Below are 19362 nucleotides of genomic sequence, written 5' to 3'. Positions count from 1 at the left end.
AAAATGAACATGCATAATGCCCTGCTCTTCACCTTACTCACTCAGAGACAAACATCACCATGCCAAATGGAGTGGGAAAGCAAGAAGGGAAAGAGACACCTGGAAAAGACAGAGGAGAATCCTAGAGAGAGAACCCAGAAGGAAAACAGAACTCACCAGGAAAACAAGGTGAAGAACAGATGCTGTTTAACTCCTCCACTGCCAAAATGAAGAGAAAGCCACTGGAAATGTTACTTATCTAACTCTGTAGCTCACTACATGCAAACAGCTCAAGCATGTGACCAATTTGACAAAAGGACTACTAGTACTCATTAACTAACCATGAACCATTTTAACCTCATAGAAGTGCTTCACAGAATATTTTTAAAGTAAATCAAAACCACAATGAGATACCACCTTACACCAGTTAGAATGGCTAAAATTAACAAGACAGGGAACAACAAATGTTGGTGAGGATGTGGAGAAAGGGGAACCCTCTTACACTTTTGGTGGGAATGCAAGCTGGTATAGCACTCTGGAAAACAGTATGTCAGTTCCTCAGGACGTTAAAAGTAGAGCTACCCTATGACCCAGCAATTGCACGACTGGGTATTTACCCCAAAGATACAGATGTAGTGAAAAAAAGGGGCACATGCACCCCAATGTTGATAGCAGCAATGTCCACAACAGCCAAACTGTGGAAGGAGCCGAGATGCTCTTCAACAGATGAATGGATAAAGAAGATGTGATTCATATATACAATGGAATATTATTCAGTCATCAGAAAGGATGAATACCTACCATTTACACCGACATGGATGGAACTGGAGGGTATTATGCTAAGTGAAATAAGTCAATCAGAGAGACAGCTATTATATGGTTTCACTCATATGTGGAACACAAGGAATAGCGCAGCGGATCATAGGGGAAACTGAATGGGAAGAAATCAGAGAGGGAGACAAACTGTGAGAGACTCCTGACTCCGGAAAACAAACTGAGGGTTGCGGAAAGGGAGGTGGGTGGGGGGATGGGGTAACTGGGTGATGGGCATTAAGGAGGGCATGTGATGTGATGAGCACTGGGTATATTATATGCAAGTAATGAATCATTGAACACTACATCAAAAACTAATGATTAATATTTGTTGGCTAATTGAATTTAAATTTAAAAAAGAAAAAGAAAAAAAATAAAGTAAGTAAGACTTTATTGATGCCACCATGGAGTATGTGATCATCAGAAGGAAACAGATCAATCAGCCAGGAAAGAGCCATTAGGGTATAAGGAACCACCTGCAAAAAGTAGTATATTCTGCTTAAGCATCTGCATCTGAATTTTTTAAATAGCTGGAAATTTTAAAAGTACATGCCAAAGGAAACAACAGAAATACTATCATTCCAAGGGCACCTGGGTGGCTCAGTTGGTTAAGCATCTGACTCTTGATTTCGCTCAGGTCATGATCTCAGGATTGTGAGAGTGGGCTCCATGCTGGACATGGAGCCTGCTTAAGATTCTCTCTCTCCCTCTCCCTCTGCCCCTCCCGCCCCCCACCATGCCTCCACACTCGCATGCACTCTCTCCCTCTCTAAAAAAGAAAAAAAGGGCACCTGGGTGGCTCAGTTGGTGAAGCAACTGCCTTCAGCTCAGGTCATGATCCTGGAGTCCCAGGATCGAGTCCCACATCGGGCTCCCCGCTCACTGGGGAGTCTGCTTCTCCCTCTGACCCTCTCCCCTCTCATGCTCTCTCTCATTCTCTCTCTCTCAAATAAATAAATAAAATCTTGAAAAAAAAAAAGAAAAAAGGAAAAAAAAAAGAGAGAGAGAGAAATACTATCATTCCCTACAGTACCAATAGGAATAAAAGGAATCATTTTGCCCTATATGGTCATTTGATGCAGCCCTCTGTGTATGGTTAATATTTATTATACATAAATAGAAAATAAAACATTATACCAAATAAGCAACCCTATGAAAAAAATGCAGATTTTAGTGAATGGAGAGAAAATACCACACTAATACAATGGCCAAGTCTTATACCACAGAGAGTAAAGCACAGCAGGGTGGTCCCCAAACACAAAACCCATGGACATATTTTAATATTACAATTCAAGTGGATTTATCAAACTTTTCAAATCTGTAACTTTGTGCATCCTAAATGAATTGAGTTTTAAATTAAAGTCAATGAAGAAAGAGGAGTCTATTCAATTTTCTTTTGATATGGATTTTAATCAGGACCTGAACAATACGGTGACTGGTCGTAAGTTAATTTAAACTGGAAAACCACTGAAGGAAGGCAATTTGCAGTGTATTAAAAACTTTGGTTTAGAATTTATATTTACAACAGGCTATCAGAATTATATTTTACTTGCTGGAAAACACCTCATAAACAGCACAAATTACATTCAAAGCATGTGTCTCAAAATGAATTTTACCTCAAAATATCCACAAGAACACATGGTTCATATTCACCCTCACTCCAAGTCTATGAAAAGTATTTTATTCAACATATAAGCAACTTAATATAACCAGAGTACTATTAGATACAAAATGATAGTATTTTTAAAAACTCAGAACTATGCTGGCTGAAGAAATGTTAGTATCTTTTATAATAAGTAAAAAAAACAACTTTGGAGTCACTTGTGTAAAAAAACAACAAAAGTAACTCTGATAGAAAAGATAATATTTAAGTAAAAATTCAACTTAAGACAATTAGAGTTTTTTAAGAGTCATCAAGAAAAGAAAAAACGTGTTAAAATTTTTGCAAGTAAGTTCTTTAAAATATGCCTTTCAGAATCATTTTTTCTACTCTAATATTTGCTTTCTTGATGTTCTCTTTTTAAAGTTTTGAATAATTTATTTAGAAGAAACACTATAACATTCCATAAAAGTACTATAACAGTCCATAAAATTTTCCAGTTTACCAGTCACACAGTGCAATAGTCCACTCTTTCACAATCTTGGAAATCAAGAAGTTCCAATAAAGAAAAAGTTCTACACTGACTCTTCAATCATCTAGTAGGGGAAATGGCAGCTAGCATCCTACTGCCACACCTCACACCCCATGGTCACCAGCTAATATGCCATATGCAGAACACACAGAATAAACCTGACTCATCATTCTGCAGCATCTACTTTTGTCATGTTAGGTCACTTGGGTTATTCTTACATAAAAACAAACATATTAAGGGAACAAGATACAAAATCTGCTTGAGTGCTGTGGGGTTATGGGGTTTCAGTATCTCTCTTTTTTAAAAGATTTTATTTATTTGAGAGAGAGAGCGTGCAAGCACAAGCGGGAGGGGGGTGCAGAGGGAGAGGGAGAAGCAGACTCCCCACAGGCAGGGAGCCCCATGCAGAGCTTGATCCCAGGACCCTGACATCATGACCTGAACCAAAGGCAGACACTTAACCAACTGAGCCACCCAGGTGCCCCCCGTCTCTTCTTCTATAGGGATACTTTGGTAGGAGCAGACTACAAGGTGCAAACTATGCTATGGGATTCTGTATAAATCTTACTTAATCTCCCTCTTACTGGTGCTTAACACACACACTTACTTGAGCACCAACTTTCTTCTCTCCTTTACCACTCTTGACAAACACACACCTTTTCACTGGTATTAAATAGCAGAGCTAAGTTTTAGACCAAAGACCTAATTGTCTGAAATATTTAAAGCCACCCTCACCTTGTCCACATGGCCAGCAAAACAAGAGAGAATAGTTGTTAAGAACTTGCTGAGCCTTGCTGAGACATGGATTCCAAAGACAAATCCAACACTCATGTTAGCTCTGACTAGTCATATATGATCTCTCAGCTCCTCAGTTTCCTCATCTGTACAGTTATTATCTTCCTCACTGGAGTCTCTTTTTCCAGCTTTATTGAGACATAATTGGCATGTAACATAAGTTTAAGGTACACAGAGTAAGAATTTGATTCATGTAAATATTATGAAATAATTACCATAATAAGTTTAGTTAACATCCATCACCTCAAACAGTTACAATTTTTTGTGTGTATAAGAACTTTTAAAATCTACTCTCTTGGCAACCTTCACATATACAATGCAGTATTAACTATAGCCACCATACTGTATAGTACATCCCCAGAACTTAACCTTCTTATAAGTTTGTGCCTTTTGACCGCCATTGCCCATTTCCTTTCCGCCTTTGCCCACCACCTCTGGCAACCACTAATTTGTTCTCTCTATCTGTATGTTCAGTTTTTTTAGATTCCACATGGGAGATCATACAATATTTGTCTTTGTCGGACTTACTTCACTTAGTATAATGTACTCAAGATTCATCCATGTTGTTACAAATGGCAGAATTTCCTTCTTATGGCTGAATAATATTCTATTGTCTTCATATATAACACATTTGCTTAATCCATTCAAATGTCAATGGACACTTTAGTTGTTTCTGTGTCTTGCCTACTGTGAATAACGCTGTAATGAACATGAGAGTGCAGATATCTCTTCTAAACAATGATTTAATTTCCCTTTGATATATATCCAGAGGAGGAACTGTCAGATCATACAGTACTTATATATTTAATTTTCTGAAGAAACTCCATACTCTTTTTTTATATCTTTTTTTTGTTATGTTAATCACCATACATTACATCATTAGTTTTAGATGTAGTGTTCCATGATTCATTGTTTGTGCATAACACCCAGTGCTCCATGCAGAATGTGCCCTCCTCAATACCCATCACCAGGCTAACCCATCCTCCCACCCCCCTCCCCTCTAGAACCCTCAGTTTGTTTTTCAGAGTCCATCGTCTCTCACTCCATACTCTTTTCCATAGTGGCTGTCCTCACTGGATCATTATGGGAATCCAACAAGATAATGCTCAAAAAACTTAGCCATAGTCAAAAGGTGGAAGCAACCTAAATGTCCATCAACTGATAAAATGTGATAAATCCACCCAATGAAATATTAGTCAGCCATAAAAAAGAATGAAATACTGATACATACTATAAAATGGAAAAGATGATACGTAAAAGAAGCCAGCCGGGGCACCTGGGTGGCTCAGTCAGTTAAGCGGCTGCCTTCAGCTCAGGTCATGGTCCCAGGGTCCTGGGATCGAGCCCCGCATCAGGCTCCCTGCTCGGCAGGAACCCTGCTTCTCCCTCTCCCACCCCCCTGCTTGTGTTCCCTCTCTTGCTGTGTCTCTCTCTGTCAGATAAATAAATAAAATATTTAAAAAATAAAAAAATAAAAAAATAAAAGAAGCCAGACACAAAAGGTCACATATTGCATGATTTTATGTATACTGAAATATCCTGGATAGGTAAATACCTAGACAGAAAGCACACTAGTGGTTGTCAGGGATAAGGGAGAAGTGGGAGAGTAAAGAGAGGGACTGATTAATAGATACAAGGTTTCCATTTAGGGTGATGAAATTCTCTTGGAACTTGATGGAGGTGATGATTGCACAATAAGACCATACTAAATGCCACTGAATTGTACACTTCAAAATGGTTTAATAGTTTATGTTATATGACTTTTACCTCAATTAAAAAAAAAAAAAACTTGTTGGTACACTTGACAAAAAGTAAATTTCAGTAAAAGTAACCATTCTTTTTATCCGTTTTATTCATTTCCACCAAATTGACTCCAGTCCTCATGTTAATTCAATGAATCTTCCTTTTCCACTCTCTCTGCAGCCTGCTAGCTGAGAAGGGGGAATCACAATCCCAAGAGACCTAAAGAAATAACTGGGGTGCTGTCATCAAAGGTCAATGGTTACTAAGCCTTAAAAACTGCCTCATCCCCTTAGGTCTTCTTACCTAAACCTAACGGTTTTAGTCACAAGTAACAAATTTCCCCCTCAAAAAGGAGTTCCAACAGTCAAGGTAGAACTCTTAGAACAACTTGAGTTAAACTATATAGGTTTATTTTTAGCCTCATAGTCACCTGTTGATTCTTCTATCTGGTTCTCTCTTTTGTTTTAAAATTAAATATCAAAACTCAAGCCTGGATTCCAAATGACCACTCACAATTGGGCTCCAATGTAAAAACCCTGTAAAACTAGAAAGACCAGACTGAGAAGATAGGTAATCACTTCTTTTACTCTCCAAGCAATGGATACTGGTAAGGACACCACTTTACAACTTATTCCCTCCAGGGACGCCTGGGTGGCTCAGTCAGTTAAGCGTCTGCCTTTGGCTCAGGTCATGCTCCCAGGGTCCTGGGATCGAGTCCTACATCTGGCTCCTTGCTCAGCAGGGAGTCTGCTTCTCCTTCTGCCTGCTGTTCCCCCTGCTTGTGTGCTCTCTCTCTCTCTCTAACAAATAAATAAAATCTTTTTAAAAAAAAAAAAACAACTTATTCCGTCCATACCACCTCCTCCCCACAAGTAACACATTAGGATTTCTGTGACAGAGAAATCAATGAACTCCCAATGATACGGTATCTGATTTGGAGGTAGGACACTGAAAGAATAGTTTGGAAAAACAATCTATGTTTCTACTAAACTGTTAAATAGTAAGAATACATAATCTGTTTTAAATAAATATTCCAAATTAGAACAAACTGCAATCCTGCATAGGATCCAAGGAGCAAAATAATTTAATTATATATTTCCAGAAGAATCCAAGAGAAAGGAAGAACAATAATAAAAACTTATAATAAACTGCTTACATAACTTGATTTTTATTTATTTATTTTTGGTCATGATGAGAACTATGTAATTTTTTATTACAGAGAATGTCAAACATAAAGTAGAAGAGTATAATGACCCTCCATGTACATACACATCACCCACCTCCAACAATCATCAGCTCACGGTCAATCTTGTTTCTTCTATATTCCCACTCATTTTCTCCATTCTGTACTATTTTGTGGCAGGGCCCACACATTATATAATTTCATCTAGAAATATAACTTGATTTTTAGAGTCTGTACCTCATTTATACTATCTACAAAGAAAGGACACTGCTAGCTGCCAATTCTTTAACAAACTAAAGACAGTATTTTTGTTTGTTTTTTAAGATATTATACAGTGGTAAGCAAGAACGATGGTCTTTGGAACCATTATTCCAATCCAAACAATATGAAAGAGGGTGAAAAGCTAGCATAATAAAAAGCATGTACTCCAGAGATCCCAAAGGAACCCCAAAGCCCTGAAAGTACCCCTTACCCTTGCTAAGACTACAAAGTACTGCTAGGAGTTGTGCAGCATGGGAAGTGCAGAAACCCATAAGCACTCTCAAGAACCAGGTGCATCCACTGAATATAGGTGCATGTCCTGTATCCAGTGGAAAAGTGATCATATGTGAGAAGCATTATTCTAAGTGAAAGGAGACACAAAAGTCTACATACTGTAAAATTCTATTTTTATGATACTCTAGGGACAGAATTCAGATTTAGTGGTTGCCAACAGCTGTGGGGAGGGATTAACTGAGAAATGGCACAAGAAAACCTTTTCAAGGAATTGGAAATGTTCTATATTTTGATGATGATGGTAGTTCTATCACTGTACATATGTCAAAACTTACTGAACTGAATATTTAAAGGGGGTGGCTTTTACTGTAAGTATATTAAACTTCAATTAATCTGGCCTTCCAAAATAATCATTAAATGTTTTTGAATTGTTTTAGAGAGAGCACAAGCAGAGGGAGAGAGAGGGAGAAGCAGGTTCCCTGCTGAGCAAGGAGCCCGATGTGGGACTTGATCCCAGGACGCTGGGATCATGACCTGGGCCGAAGGCAGCCGCTTAACCAACTGAGCCACCCAGGCGTCCCTTTGAATTGTTTTAGAAATAGAGGAGATATACTCTTAAAAATATGTGTTCTTTCCTTCAGATAAAAATTTCTCCAAACTGTCAGTTGGTTTACATTTTCTAATATATTAGCTGTTACTAAGGAATTCCTTTTATTTTTTTTTAAGTAGGCTCCATGCCCAGTGTGGAGCCCCACCCAGGGCTTGAACTCATAACCCTAAGATCAAGACCTAAGCTGAGACCAAGAGTCAGACACTTAACTGACTGAGCCACTTAGGTGCCCCACTAAGGAATTCCGTTTAAATCCTAATCTCACATGACAAACACAAACACATGCTGTTGCTATTAAATCACCAAAGTTTCAGCCTTGGAAAAAGGTTACAAATCAAAGTTTAGTAATTTTTTCAATGGATCTGTGAAAACTACTTTGGAGAAGCTTAAATTAGTTATTAGTCACTTAGGGAAGAAGGGAAGAAAGGAGGAAAGATGAAGAAATCAGACATGTAGAATATATGTTCACATTAGCAATAGATTTTAAGACAATTTCATTTAAATATAATTGAAATTTACCCAAGAATGTTTTGATACAGCTTTTACAATGTTTTTTGCGATATTCATATAACTGATAGGCTTGAAAATATATAGCAACCATTCAAACAAATGGTAAGAAAAGAACAAGAAAAAGGATGTGGAAGGATTGCTTCTGTGGGAAATGCTTTTAGATAGATATATTGAATTTACACATGAAATTTCTTAAGAAACTTAATGAAAAGAACCAATGAGCTACAGTATGTGGGGAGAAACCTGGTTATTTTTATCCACATCCCTACTTAAGACATCAACTTTAGAGGTTTAAGTTATAGCTGACCCTCTGTACATCCTACCATTCATGGTGCAATTAGTTTCTCAGGAAGGGGTAGAAAATTATCACAAGCTTCACTCAGCTCTAAGTTCCCATAATCTATCAAAACAGGCTTCACTCTGCTCTAAGTGTCCCATGATCCATCAACATCAGTACTAGGAGAGACAGAGCTCCATGGAGCACTCCAGAGGAGCACCAGAAATTCACACTGAGGGGCACCTGGGTGGCTCAGATGGTTAAGCATCTGCCTTGGGCTCAGGTCATGATCTCAGGGTCCTGGGATCGAGCCCCACATCGGGCTCCCTGCTTGGCGGGAAGCCTGCTTCTCCCTCTCCCTCTGCTGTTCCCCCTGCTTGTGCTCTCTCGCTCTCTCTGTCAAATAAATAAATAAAATCTTTAAAAAAAAAGAAAGAAAGAAAGAAAGAAAGAAAGAAAGAAGAAAGAAAGAAAGAAAGGAAGGAAGGAAGGAAGGAAGGAAGGAAGAAATTCACACTGATTGTGGTCTTTTTTTTTTAAAACATGTTACAGATTTGTTTTTTATTTATTTGTTTGTTTATTTACTTATTTTTTATGTTATGTTAGTGTGTAATGGTCAAGTTTTTTTCCATTTCAAGATGGCTGGCAGAACATTTAGAGTTAAAATTTCCACCTAATTTAACAAGTATATGGGTCATTACATATGGTTTTTCATTGCATTCCTAAGACCACTTTGTTTCAGATCCCACTTCTCTCCCCTTGATATGACACATGGACCACACAGGCATAGATCAAGTACTCCCTAGGCCAAATACTTTGGGCTCAAACAGGTCATAGTCAAGGTATCCAGCATTTTCCTGGCTGAGCTTCCACCCAAAAAATCAAAGTACTCTTAATTTCCCTCCATAGTAATTCCTCCCTGCCAGCCAATATTCCCTTCCTGAATTCTTCCTTCCCATTCTCTGCTGTCACTTCTCAGAATTGTCTTTCACACATTAGAATTACATTAGCTTGGTATATGCTATGTATTATTGACCAATGTCTAAAATCCTAGAAGACAACCAGACATAAAATATTCAGATATATTTAAACACAGCGATATCTGACATCAAATTATGAGAAAAGTAAGCTTAGGGACTGTTGAACCATTCTTAATACAACTCAGCTGATAGAAAGACCCTGACACACCACACATTGTTCTCCACACCTAAGGCATGAGTTAGGCATAAAGGCAGAGAATATATTACTGAACTTCTTCATTTTTTATGGCTTAGGGGACCCCTTAAAATTGATTATTTATAATCAGGGGTATTTTTATTTATTAGCCTTTCACAACCAGGCATTTTAATATAGTATTTTCAGACGATCAGCTAAATGAATGCTTAAGGGAATAAGGTATTTATCATTTGGAGAGGAGACAGCAGATAAAAGTGTATTTTCCTAATTCCAAGACAGAGGTATGAGAAGAGGTCAATTTAGAATCTGTTCATAAAATTAAAATGACTTGTTATTTATTGCTGCTCTTCTAGTCTCTTGACAGCAGGTTCACAATCTCAATTAGGTCAAACCCTCTGAAGGGATCTGAAGATGGCTTCCCAGAAACACACATATATGACCAATTTTGAGTATAATTTCAGAAAGTCCACAGACTGCCTGCATCCCACCCACAGATACTTACTTGTCCACCTCCTGGAACAGGGATCCCTGCAAATAAGGCTAAGGCTCTCGTTCCACAGGCTTAAACTCAAGACTACTAATCATTAAAACACACACACCCCAAAACTATTTTTAAAAAAACTAAATTAATCCTTCATAATAATGACTCTTCTGTTCCTTCTTCCTGAATGTTGTTTTAAAATAAGTCACAACTAAAATACCTGCTAAGTATAAGAATTTACTTCCCTTACTGCCATCTGAAACAAGATTCCTACTGATCATTCACACTTCCAAACTCAGCTGCACAAAGCCCTAACTCATATATTCTTTCCCAGTAACCAAAATTTTGACCACAGTAAATCATCTTCAATTATTTTAATATTGGCTAGCATTTTATCCACAATAAAAGACTATTGGAATACAGTCCTTTGCAAAAAATTTCAGTCATTCCCAATTTACTTTAATCCATACTTTGCTTAACTCAATAGAACAGCAAAGATATTGTCTTATTTCTAAAATAGATAAGATTTAGACATTCTAAAAAGTGAAAATGTTCAAAACTGTCATTCGTGATTTAATATTATACCTCTATTCTCCCTTATACTTTCCATTCAATTGTATCAAACCAAAAATTAGAAAGAATGTAATGGCATTATAGGCAAACATAACAAGTATAAAAATTGGAACAATTCACTTGAGGTTTTTTTTTTATTACACTTAGGTCTACACAATATTGAAAAAAAAACCTATATAAAGGAAAAAGCAGCTGAAGGGCAAAATCAAACTCTGGCTTTATTAGATGCAGACTTAATGTCTTTGAGATAAAATATTTGTAGGTGCCACAGTCAATCAAGATTTCAATAGAAACCAAAGATGAAAGCATTCATGCATAAAAGGCAAGTGTGATAATTATGATGTGCAGACAAGATAATGGAAACTATCCTAGGCTGCTTTTCATTTTCTGTATCAAGTGCTGCCTTGACCTAGACATCCAAAAATGTTCCATCACATTTACTGCATTATTTTATCATTTTAATTATTTAGCAGAATTTAATTAATTTGCTTGGCATCTGCTCAGTCAGGATGGGAATCCTCTACTGTCTCATAGGGTCTTTTCCCTGTGTCATTTCTCAAAATAATCCTGCAAAACAGTTTTGAATAAACGTGCAATTGATTCAAAGTTCTTGTACATCCTTCAAGTTTATTATCCTCTTATTGATTAAACAAATGGCACCCATTTTCCTAGAATGTCATTTTCTGACAGTTTATGTCAAAGCTTTTGCAGACAATTTATAGCAGAAACTTTAGTGTGTGACTCTATACTGTAAAGTTTACATTGGCTCCAGGTCTCTGGTGGTGAGGCAAATAGAAAATGGTGGAATATTTATTATAGAGAAGAATATAGTTCAGCATACAGATTTAGCACAAAGTTCACTGCCTGTGTATTTAAGGATTATGGTAATCATTTTCTCAGCTGCGCTCTAATCTATTCTTCAGAACCAGGGTTCATCCACCTTAATATTCATGAAAATAGTCCCTAACAAAGTTCAGGATTACAATTACATTGCTATTATTACTACAATGTATTACATTATAAAAACACTAAGGCTTTATAGTTATTAGCCTGCCAAAATTATAATAATGCTCCTGACAAATGTGATACTGTAACTGTTCCTTCTAATACTCTTCTATAATTTGGGGGCAAGTAACTTTTAGATATCATTAACAATTTCTGTTCAGAACTGTCAAGTCAATGAAAGGGGTTTTTCAGTGTCCCCATTTCATTATTAAATGAAAGCATATGTAAGACAGGAACAAAAATCTTTTCCTACTAGAAGACAAACCTAACACACCAATAAAACAGATCAGCACCTGACTAAAAGGACAATGGTCACTGAGGATTTGATCCTGGATAAAAGCAGAATGTCTTACACTAGTTGACACTCAAATTCGACTCCACCTTCCCCTAGAAATAAGTAGGGCCAGACTACTTCTTCCTTGGTAAGGGTGGCTAGCAAAACAGATGAAGTTGGCAGGGGGTAAATCAGATTCTCCCCCCTTGTATAAACAGATATGGCAAGGTTTTCTTCTATGTCTTAAAGACAGAAAAGAGGGACGCCTGGGAGGCTCAGTTGGTTAAGCGTCTGCCTTCAGCTCAGGTCACTGATCCCAGGGTCCTGGGATTAAGCCCCACGTCGCATTGGGCTTCCTGCTCAGTGGGAAGCCTGCTTCTCCCTCTCCCTCTGCCGGTCCCCCTGCTTGTGCTCACTCTCTCTCTCTCAAATAAATAAATAAAATCTTTAGGAAAAAAAAAAAAGAAAAGAAAAGAGGAAGGCATTTTCTGCAGATACAAGTGGGTACAGAATGAAACCATTAATTGAGTTCTTCATTCGGGCCCTTATGAAGATAGACAAAGCCACAAAAAATAAAAATTCAAGTTCCAGTAAGGTATGTTTAAATTTGCAGTCTAAAAAGGCATACACTCTCATGCTTATCTGGTTATCTGGGGACAGTCACCTCAATACTTCCATAATAGCAATCCCAAGCCCAGGGGGCCAAACCAGGAGTCAGAAGGAGATTTAATACAACCCTTTGGTGAAATGATATGACAACATAAAAGTATTCATAAAATACCTGCACCCTGAGATGCAGCCTCAGTACTCTTTGGAATTTATCTCAAGAGTGTAACTTAAGAGAAAGAAAAATATTATTAGCACAATAATGTTAAATAAAAGTTATGTATATATATATGTAAGTTATATAAAAGAAAAAGTTGGAAATAATCAAAACAGGTTAAGTGCAATCACTTGATGAAATACTAAGCAGCCAACTAAAATAATCATGAAGATTATAAAATGGAAAAATAATTCACACGGTAATATGAAAAAAAATTAATTGTTCAATTAGAAAAACATTCAAAAATCATTAACTTGAAAAGAGTAAAAGTAACAGTGACATTCCATACTGTAAAAATACCTCAAAAATAAAGAATCTATCCAGATGAGAAACACAGAAAGCAAGTTTACCTTGAGCTAGTCTTTCAAGTCGTTTTCCATGTTCCGGGGGTATTGCATACCTAAAATATTAAACATAAATAAAAATTTTAGGTTTATAACTGCTCAGCTAGTATCCTAAGATAATATCATGTTAAAAAAAAAAATGCCAATTCCACTTAAATGAAATCAACAGAGATTAGAAAACCAATCGCAGAATCATATCCCTTGGACACTAGACAGAAGAAAAATAAACTGTAAACAACCTATTTCAGTGCCCAAGCTCTCCATCCCAACCACATTTTACAGATTAGGGAACAAAGGCTCAAGGCCAGTAAACTACTTGGACATGGGAGGCAGCTAGCCACAGCAGGGAGACTAGAATCTCTTTTCCAACACTCACAGCACCCCAGAAATCCAGGGCTATTGTTGGTTGTATGTCTTATGTTTTGTTGTTAGTTAGTTTGGCCTTTGTTTTTAAGAAAACCTAGGTAGTTGTGCTTTTTTTTAACCTTTTAAAATGTTTTTATTGACAAGCAGGATAGAACACAAAATTCTTATAGCAATATTCGTATTTCCACCAAACCTTTCTAAGAACATTATACTTTTCAAATAGATTTTATATTTTTTAAGATTTATTTATTTATTTTAGAGAGAGAGAAAGAGCATAAGCAGAGGGAGGGGCAGAGGGAGGGGCAGAGGGAGAGGGAGAAAATCCTCAAGCAGACTCCCCACTGAGCACAGAGCCTGGCACAGGGCTAGATCCCAGGACCCTGAGATCATGACCTAAGCTGAAATCAAGAGTCAGAAGCTTAACTGACTGAGCCACCCAGGTGGCCCTCAAATAGATTTTAAATAAAAAATTACCAGTGATAAGAGGGCAGGGTTTATTGATTTTATGATTTTATGACTTTTAAAATATTGATTATAGAAAAAAAATTTTCACCTTTGAACAGAAATACTCATTTCTAGTTCCTGGTATTTTACAAAGTGAAAAATTTGAACTTATCTACTGTGAACTTACTAACAAATTTTAAAATAGTAACTTCACGGGGCACCTGAGTAGCTCTGCATGGAGCCCACTTAAGATTCTTTCTCTCCCTCTCCCTCTGCCCCACCCCTCCTGCTCACTCACTCTTTCTCTAAAAAAAAACAAAAAAACAAAAAAACAAAAACAAAAACCCTCCCAATTTATTACATAAATAATAAATATTATAGGCAGTTTAATGAGGAAATTTAAGGATATTAAAAATAAAATGATCATTTCATGTTTTAAGTAAAAATGATGTTATTGTTAAAACCTACATTTGCTATGTTTACTAGCTCAGTATATATTAAGTACAAGTTCCTTTTTACTAAAATAATTTTTCTCATTTTACTTAATACCACACTTGGTTGCATTTAATGCCACTGATAACATATGCAAAATTTAATTGGATCCAATATAACTAGGCAATTTTCTAAAAGAAAATTCAACCATATATCCTGTTCCTTAAGGCACTGTTAATGAAATTATTCCAACTGAATTGGGAAGATAAAATTTTAGCATAACTAAATGACAATCATCCAATTTATTTATACACTGGCCACTTCTTACCAGTTTTTAATCCTAGTTTATATCACCAAATACACCCAGAAAAGGAGAAAAAAAACTTATATATGCCCCAGACAAGAGGGTCATGTCCCCCTTAACACACATCCACACACATGTGCATGCACACACACACATGCTTGCACACATGTCATGGATATATGCTTGCCCACAAATGGCTGGACACAAATGGAGATATACATCCAGATCCACTTTTCTGAAAATTGGCATCAAAGTTAAAGCTCATTAATCTGAGGTTCAATCATCTATTCAAAGAAAATATAAACATATATATAAATGTAAATATAAACATAAGTATAAACATACATATAAGGATAAAGAATACCTTTGACATAGTCTTTCAGTTAGTCCACACAACAACTCTATGACAAAATCACACAGCCAACACTTACAGTAAAGTCATCTTCTAAAAGGATACTTATGAAACTTCTCTAGAGGCTAATCATCAGAAAGATTTTCTCCATACATTACACAAATAACAAAAATTCTTTAAATTGGATACATGACCATAAGGCACTAAGTGTGTCCCCTTGATGCAACTCACCCTTTAAGCCACTAAGGTGTACAATGACCATTACAGGTGTGCTCCCCACTCTCTTCCAAACTACCCTCCAAGGTGTGCTAAAGTCATCTCTACAAATACAGCTGACCATGACAAAGCCCTGGACCTTCAAAGGCTGACTATAACCTGAAGGACAGAAGCCAAACTGCTCTGAAGGGCACACAGGCCTGCTGCAATCTTGGCAATTTTTCTGATGTCCCAATCAAACCTGCTCTTTGGCTTTAACAAATCATTTGAAGTTCTTTCCAGGGCCCTTGCTATTTCACACCTCCACTATTTTCCATCCCCTATTTCTTGGCTTTGCATGCCCTCGATTTTGTCAACAAAAACACACATTCCTTTTTCCAAGCTCAGCCTGAGTCACCCCCAGGGAGAGCTTCCCCCCCCCCTCTTTTGCTGTCTCACTCACATGGGATACAGGCCTCCACCATGGCACTCAGAATTTAATTTTTTTTACCTTTTTGCCTCCCTGCTCTCCTCTCAAGCTCTTTAGTGGCAAGGGCTAGTGTCTTTCCCCTAGAACAAAGCACCAGCTAAGCAGATGATCAGTGTTTACTGACTTTTGTCACTCTCAAGTGATGAATCATGTTCCTGATCCTCCAGAATAAAAGGTGTGGAGGGGAGGAAGGATATGGGAAAAAGAAAAATACTCCCACATTTTTCACTCCCATTCATCCTGGAATCCATTGCAACCTGAATCCTATTTTTATCATTCTTGATATAACTGCTTGGACAAAGGTTGCCCCATTTTTTAGTCCTTACCTATTTGGCCCTCTCTGAAATTTTTGACCAGATCCTTGAAATACTCACTTCCCTTGGGTTTCATGATTCAACTCATTTCCAGTGATTTTCTACCTTGTGCTCTTGCCAAACCTCACAATGACATTCTCCAGGCCTCCTGTGGAGTGCTTTCACATTTCTCCCTGAGGGAACCACCTTCACTCAAGGCTTCAAAATCTTCCTTGTGGTGCTGAACTACATCTCCATTCCAAGCATCTCTCTTGAGCTCTGAAACTCTACGACAAACCAGCTATTCAACAAATCCATTTGGCAGCCATCAAACACAATTTGTCCAAAGCTTAATCTTCCAACATCTTCCTGGCAGACCTGCTTCTCCTCCAGTTCTTCATCCAACCAACTGTCCAGAAATGTGGGAGTTGTCTGTGGTTGTACTCCCACTATTTAACCAACCCCCAAGTTTTATGTCTTCTACCGTGTACCTGTTCAAGAGAGGTCTCATGAATCTCATGCCTTTATTTCTCTATCCCCACTGCCACCACTTGATCCAAGCCACTATTCTCTATCACACACAGTACTGCTGCATCTCTTCAATAGTCACCCTGCCTCCAGCCTTGCCCTCTCTAGTCCATGTAGCCCAATCAGATTGTGTCACTTTTCTTCCCTGTTTAAAATCTATGTAACAAGAGGAACTTGTGACTAAATAGAGGCAGGCTGGAGGGCCCATATGCATAGGGGCTTACTACAGATGATGAGTGACCTCAGTGAGAGAAGTCCTAGTTCCATGGCCCTGAAAAGCTCCTAGATGTTTCCATGAAAGTATCCCATCACTTCAGAAGTCTCAAATACACAAGATCAAATTCATGACTTCCCCCTTTAAAATGGTTCTCTCTCCCAGCATTCCTATTTCAGTTCATAACTCCATTTTCCCTTAGCCTTCCAAACTAGAACTGTCAATCAACTCTTCCTTATTTCTCAATCTCTCTGCCCCCATTGCTAGTCACAAGTTCTATCCACTCTACACACAAAACCTTATATCCATCTCCTGGTAGCATCACATTAATTTCAACCTTGTTTTGCCCCCAACTAGACTACTACCATAACTGAACCCTGCCTACATCTCTCTGGGCAGCTAGAGTGTTCAAAACACTATCATACCATAAGAACCTTAATTCCTTACTGCCTAGCTTTCAAAGACACCCCCCCACACACACACACACACACACACAATCTAGCCCTAGCCTTAAATATCAAGTCTGCTTTCAGTAGGCTAGACTATGAATTATTCTGTCACTCACATGGGCTTTGACCTCACTCCTCACTTCAAACAGCCCCCTCCATTCCACTTCAAATCCCAGCCCTCCAAGCCCAAATTCCACCTCCTCCTTGAAGCTTTCACTGACCATTATAAATCTCAGCAATCTCACCCTTTTTTCTTTCTCCCAGTGCCATTCTGTTATATTTTTCACGTAGTATTTATCATCTACTACTTTCCAAATCTACCTGCTGTTCAGTGTGCATAAATCAATTCAACGGATAGCCACTGAGTTCTATGAGGGAGAGAATGCCTACCACAAGCCAGAAATTTTCACATGAATTATCCTTTTTAACATACCTTGTATAGTGAGTACCCAGTTCATAGCCAGGCACTCTACTATGTACCACAATTGCTTGGTTATGCAGCTAATACTTAATTCTTTGAGGATATGAATGTGTCTTGCCCTTCTTTGTATTCTTTGAAATCCACCAAATAAGATGCCTACCACTGTATATTCTCAAGTACATACTGGTTTGTTGAAATTATTAATTGTTCATTTAACCTTTAAGACAGTGTTTTTGTTTCAGATATAATGAATACTGCCAAAAATTCTGCTAATATTAAGAAACTATGAATCACTAATGAACTATGAATACACTAATTAGATATTTACAGGGTAATGTTTTATTTAAAACCAGAGTCTTTTATGAATTAAAAAAAAATAAAAAAGATCTAATATGAAGACCAAGGAAAACATAACAATCCCTCTAAGCACATCTTTGGGTGGTTTACTCAAAGAAGAGACCTAAAGTGAGGTTATCCTGATGGGTGTAATACAAACACTATCTTGAATGAATAATACCAGGCTGACCTTTCTATCAGTTGGCAAAGCTGTATTTTTCAAAATGTAGTAGATCCATTTCTCTGATTCAGGTTTTCTTGATGAAGTGGTCCACTGTATTTCTCTTTTCAAGATATGCTCAGTCCATAAGTCCATTAGAAGCTCATTTATCAGCACTTCTCCTACTCTTCAGATCACTCCCTGAAAGTCTCCCTAACTTGGTGGGAGGAGGGGGGAACCCTGGGGCTGTCACTAATGTGCTTGGAAATAATGTTCTCAGCTTCCCCCACCCCCTCCACCCATACCTCTGTCACCGGGCTGTCTGACATAAGTAGCTTCCTGAGTCCCTCTATCAGTCTCACTAACGGGCCTGCTGGCACCTCCTGCTGGCCCCTCCTGCTGGCCCAGCTTCAATCTACCCTGTAACATCCAGGGCAGTCTTACCAAGCCCAGAGCACACAGGGCAGAACCTCTTCCAGGTCCACGCCATGCTCAAGCAGATCAGTCCTAAAAAAGGGGCTGCTCTTTACTCCCTTCCTTTAACTGAGACTGTGTGTGAAATAGCCCCTTCCTCCTCTTGTGTTTACATTTCTTCTTGCTGTTTGCTCTTACAGTCATCTCCCAAAAAGAATCAAGCTCACATCCCCAATGACAGTTTTCTGACAGACAACGAGTCTAAATTGACCCTCCCCACTTTTACCTGACTTGTTCTCTATAGTTACTAAGGGGTTGAAAGCTCAATGAAAAGATTAACTGACCAATAAATACTATAACAGTTCATCATTGCCACCATTAATTGAGCACTTACAACATACCAGACCTTGAGCTAAGATCCTGTAATCCAAATTCTACTACTACCACCTCCATTCTACTGATGAGGAAACCAAGGCTTAGAAGGATTAATTTACTTGAGCAAGAAGGATAATAAAGGTGGCACCCAACCCCAGACCAATATAACTCCAAAGCCCAAGATGTGCTTCTCAGCCCCATATTCCATTCCTGTTTCCTCACCAATCACCACAAAGATGCCAGCCGGAAGGAAGTGAAAGGGGCTAATAAGCACCCCTCTCCCCAAGGCCATATACAATTATCACTGCAATCACTGGGGGGAAATCCAACTTTTGGAGGAAAAAGTCTCTTGCCTGCTGCTAACAGAACAAAGCTC

At 38.0% G+C, this 19362-nt stretch overlaps 1 protein-coding gene across 14 annotated transcripts in view; it reads right to left on the bottom strand.

The window, feature by feature from the left end:
* Nucleotides 1–19362, bottom strand: part of KDM4C (lysine demethylase 4C) — a 459189-nt gene that overhangs the window by 344065 nt on the left and 95762 nt on the right. For all 14 annotated transcript variants that reach the window (XR_013443953.1, XR_013443954.1, XR_013443955.1 and 11 more), the window contains one exon: nucleotides 13220–13269. Coding sequence is in view for 10 of the 14 variants with exons in the window: in XM_078062213.1 (XP_077918339.1) it covers nucleotides 13220–13269 (50 nt within the window). In the remaining 4 variants the exon portion in view is untranslated. The remainder of the gene's footprint in view (nucleotides 1–13219; nucleotides 13270–19362) is intronic.

The sequence above is a fragment of the Halichoerus grypus genome, chromosome 14, assembly GCF_964656455.1.
Source record: "Halichoerus grypus chromosome 14, mHalGry1.hap1.1, whole genome shotgun sequence".
Classification (NCBI taxonomy): Eukaryota; Metazoa; Chordata; class Mammalia; order Carnivora; family Phocidae; genus Halichoerus; species Halichoerus grypus.
This window is presented reverse-complemented; position numbering and strand designations above follow the sequence as displayed.